The 4,566-nt window shown below is 44.0% G+C and overlaps 1 protein-coding gene across 1 annotated transcript; it reads left to right on the top strand.

The window, feature by feature from the left end:
- Window positions 1-1,545: 1,545 nt before the first annotated feature.
- On the top strand, window positions 1,546-2,698 carry LOC124483924 (mucin-2-like; the record flags this gene model as incomplete). The annotated part of the gene is made up of 2 exons (XM_047044525.1): window positions 1,546-2,496; window positions 2,585-2,698. Coding segments are annotated over 2 exons (1,020 nt in total), but the record flags the coding sequence as incomplete, so codon positions are not given.
- Window positions 2,699-4,566: the final 1,868 nt, after the last annotated feature.

Genomic DNA, 4,566 nt, shown 5'->3' with positions numbered 1-4,566 from the left:
ACCCCTACAACTACTACAGAGAATCCAACAGCAACAAGAGCTTCTCCCACAACGACCACATCTGGTCCAACCACAACCACAGCTTCTCCCACTGCAACCACATTTGCACCTACAAATTCCCCAACAACTACCTCAGAGGCTCCAACAACAACAGCCGCTCCTACTACAACATCAACTGCACCTTTAATAGCAACAGAGTTTCCAACAACAACCACAGCTTCTCCCACTAAGACCACAGCTGCCCCTACAACTACCACAGACACTCCAACAACATCTGCAACTTCTCCCACTACAACCACAGCTGCCCCTAAAAATACCACAGACACTCCAACAACATCCACAGTTTCTCCCACTACTACCACAGCCACCCCAACAACTACCACAGAGGCTCCAACAACAGCCACAGCTACTCTCAGTACAACCACAGCCGCCCCAACAACGACAACAGTCGCCCCTACTACAATCACAGCTGCACCTACAACTACAACAGGTGCCCCCACTAAAACCACAGCTTCTCCCACGACTACCACAGCTGCTCCCACATCAATCACAGCTGCCCCTACAACTACCACAGAGGATCAAACAACAACCACAGCTGCAGCTACAACTACAACACAGGCTCCAACAACAACCAGAGCTGCTCCCAATACAACCACAGCTAACCCAACAACTACACTAGAGGCTTCAACAACAACAGCTGCTCCTACTATGACCACAGCTGCACCTACAACTACCACAACTGCTCCCATTACAACAACAGCCGCCCAAACAACTACCACAGACGCTCTACCTACAACAACAGCTGCACCTACAACTACAACAGGTTCTACCGCTACAACCAAAGCTGCACCTACAACTACAACAGGTGCTCCCACTACAACCAAAGCTGCACCTACAATTACAACAGAGATTCCAACAACAGCAACAACGGCTGCTCCCACTTCGACCACAGCTTCACCTACAACTACAACAGAGGCTCGTAAAACAACGGCTGCTCCCACTGCGACCACAGCTACACCTACAACTGCAGCAGAGGCTCCGACAAGAACCACAACTGCACCTACAACTACAACAGGTGCCCCCACTACAACCACAGCTGCACCTACAACTACAACAGCTGCTCCCACAACAACCACAGCAGCCCCTACAACTACCACAGAGGATCAAACAACAACCACAGCTGCAACTACAACTACAACAGAAGCTCCAACAACAACCACAGTTTCTCCCACTACTACCAACGCTTCTCTCACTACAACCAAAGGTGCACCGACAATTACACCAGAGGATCCAATAACAACCACAGCTGCTCCCACTACAACAACAGCTGCACCTACAACTATCACAGAGGCTCCAAAAACAACCACAGTGGCACCTACAGCTACAAAAGCTTCTCCCACAACAACCACAGCTGCCCCTACAACTACCAGAGAGGATCAAACAACAACCACAGCTTCACCTACAACTACAACAGAGGCTCCAAATATAACCACAGCTGCACCTACTATTACAACAGAGGCTCCAACAACAACGGCTCCTCCCACTACGACCACAGCTGCTCCAACTACAAGCACAGCTTCTCCCACTACGACCACAGCTGCTCCAACTACAACCACAGCTACCCCTACAACTACTACAGAGAATCCAACAGCAACAAGAGCTTCTCCCACAACGACCACATCTGGTCCAACCACAACCACAGCTTCTCCCACTGCAACCACATTTGCACCTACAAATTCCCCAACAACTACCTCAGAGGCTCCAACAACAACAGCCGCTCCTACTACAACATCAACTGCACCTTTAATAGCAACAGAGTTTCCAACAACAACCACAGCTTCTCCCACTAAGACCACAGCTGCCCCTACAACTACCACAGACACTCCAACAACATCTGCAACTTCTCCCACTACAACCACAGCTGCCCCTAAAAATACCACAGACACTCCAACAACATCCACAGTTTCTCCCACTACTACCACAGCCACCCCAACAACTACCACAGAGGCTCCAACAACAGCCACAGCTACTCCCAGTACAACCACAGCCGCCCCAACAACGACAACAGTCGCCCCTACTACAACCACAGCTGCACCTACAACTACAAGAGCTGCTCCGATTATAACCACAGTTGCCCCTACAACAACCACAGCTGCTCCTACTACAACCACAGCTGCTCCTACTACAACCACAGCTGCCCCTACAAGTACCACAGTTGCCCCTACAACTACCACAGCATCTTTTACAAGTATCGCAACAGCCCCAACTTCTCTACCACATTCAACTACATCCACAACCAAAATAGCTATCCCTGCGACACAAACTTCTAGCACTACCAGATTTACCACCACTAGCACAGGTGCATCAACAGAACCCCCTCAACAAAATGAGGGTTACCTCTTTCTGAGGATGCGCTTGGTGCGGGTTTTCGTAATTGAATATAACAACCCAAAGTCACCGCAATATCAAGAACTGGCTGCCAATGTCACAGCTGAGGTAATTCTCATCTAAAATCCGTCATTTCAATTCAATAGGAAAGTCATTTGACATTGATTTTTTCAATAATTTTTATCATATTTTCCAGCTGAATTGGGGATACAGGAAGCGGTACCCTTTCACTTTCCTGAGATGCATAATTCTTGGATTTTGGTAAGTGATCCGTGACAAGAGATTTAAGTTTATAGGGGGGTCAGATGGCTGAGCGGTTAGGGAGTGGGGCTATTTATCAGAAGGTTGCCAGTTTGATTCCCGACCGTGACAAATGACGTTGTGTCCTTGGGCAAGGCACTTCACCTTACTTGCCTCAGGGAGAATGTCCCTGTACTTACTGTAAGTCGCATTGGATAAGAGCGTTTGCTAAATAACTAAATGTAACTGTAATTTAAATGTTTAAGTTGGCTCTTTCAATGTATTCATGCTCTATTGCTTGAGTATAAACAATCCATTTATGAATCTCTACTTTTCAGGCCTGGGTCAGTGGGTGTCACAGCCAACTTAATATTCCAGAATGAGAGTGTAGTTCCAAACATCACCAGTGCAGAAGACTCATTAAAAACGGCTTTAAATGAATCCCTGGTTTTCCTGAATGTTATCACTGGCAGTATTGTTGCAGGTTTGTAATGATTATAATCTAAATAATTCCATTATGTTCTTATGTAAAAAAAAAAAAGTAGAAATGTTTAAATGTTTGATTGAACTCAGTTTAATGTTTTGCAAGAAACAATGTTTTTCTTCTTTCCCCACAATAGCTGAACCAAATGCCTCCAGTACTGTAACTCCTACAACTGTGGAGGCAAGTAATTCCACAGTAGCAGCTACAACCACAAGTACAACAACTGCAAGTACCAGTACAACAACACAAACAACACAAACTGCAACAGCACATACCACCAGCGGTGCAATGGCAAGGAGCAAACCTGTAGATATGGTCACTTTTCTACTACCATTCACTTTAGTCAACTTTCTGTACATTTTGATGTAAATATTTTCTGCCTTTTTTTTTTTTCCTTTTATATGAAATTGTAGTACTGTCAGATTAAAAACAAATAGCACAATTACTTGTTTAAATAATGTATTATGTAATCAAAAAGATGACTAAACAATCCTAGATACACAAATTAAAAAGCTTGAATTTCTGTAATGCAAATACTCTTATATTTAACCTTTATAGTTTCTTGTGATGTATGAAACCTTTTTGAAAAGTTTGAGTTGTCATCAAATCTAATTAATGATTTTTGTATTGACTAATTCTCAGAATAAAGTTTTTTCATAATAATATTTCTTTCATATTTAGTCATTAAGCAGACGCTCTTATCCAGACAACTTATAGTAAGTACAGGGACATTCTCCCCGAGGCAAGTATGGTGAAGTGCCTTTCCCAAGGACACAAGTTCATTTGGCACAGCTGGGAATTGAACCAACAACCTTCTGATTAATAGCTCGACTCCTAACCGCTCAGCCAACTGACCCCCATACAGCATTAAACCTGGCAAAATGTGACTTTAATTTACTTTAAAGGGGTGATTGATTGCAAAACCGATTTTACCTTGTCGAATAACGACAGTTCAGTGGGTAAAATTAACCTCAAAGTCCATTGATACGTCTTTCCTATGCCAAACTCAAAATGAAAAAATGTGGCTGTAAAACACTAGCTTTTCAACAAAGCCACCGGACTGACGTCAGTCCGAGGACCACCGTTTTTGTCTCTGGTCTGTATCTTCAGTGGCGGAACCAGACTTTTATATTTGGGGTGGCCAAGGGGTGGCCAAGGCTACTTCAGGGGGTAAACAGACCAGACTGAAAATGTGTGTGTAACCTTAGCCTGGCATCTAAGCAGTGTAAATTATTCATATGATTGCTGACGAGAAATATAAATTAAAATTCACTAAGCCAGAGTTCTTCAGTATGGCCTAGTATGGTCCACTAGGGTTACTTTAGTCAAATTATACATTTACTATGAATAGACTGTGTCTTTACATCTGAATTTGCAACTCATTTCTTTCTTACACACACTGCAGTGTAGGCTACTCACAAACTGGAGAGCTTTGGTCACTCTGTTTTCATGAA

This window comes from Hypomesus transpacificus, chromosome 22 (genome assembly GCF_021917145.1).
Source record: "Hypomesus transpacificus isolate Combined female chromosome 22, fHypTra1, whole genome shotgun sequence".
Lineage (NCBI taxonomy): Eukaryota > Metazoa > Chordata > Actinopteri > Osmeriformes > Osmeridae > Hypomesus > Hypomesus transpacificus.
The sequence above is the reverse complement of the archived record's forward strand: the minus strand, read 5'-3'. Positions and strand labels throughout refer to the sequence as shown.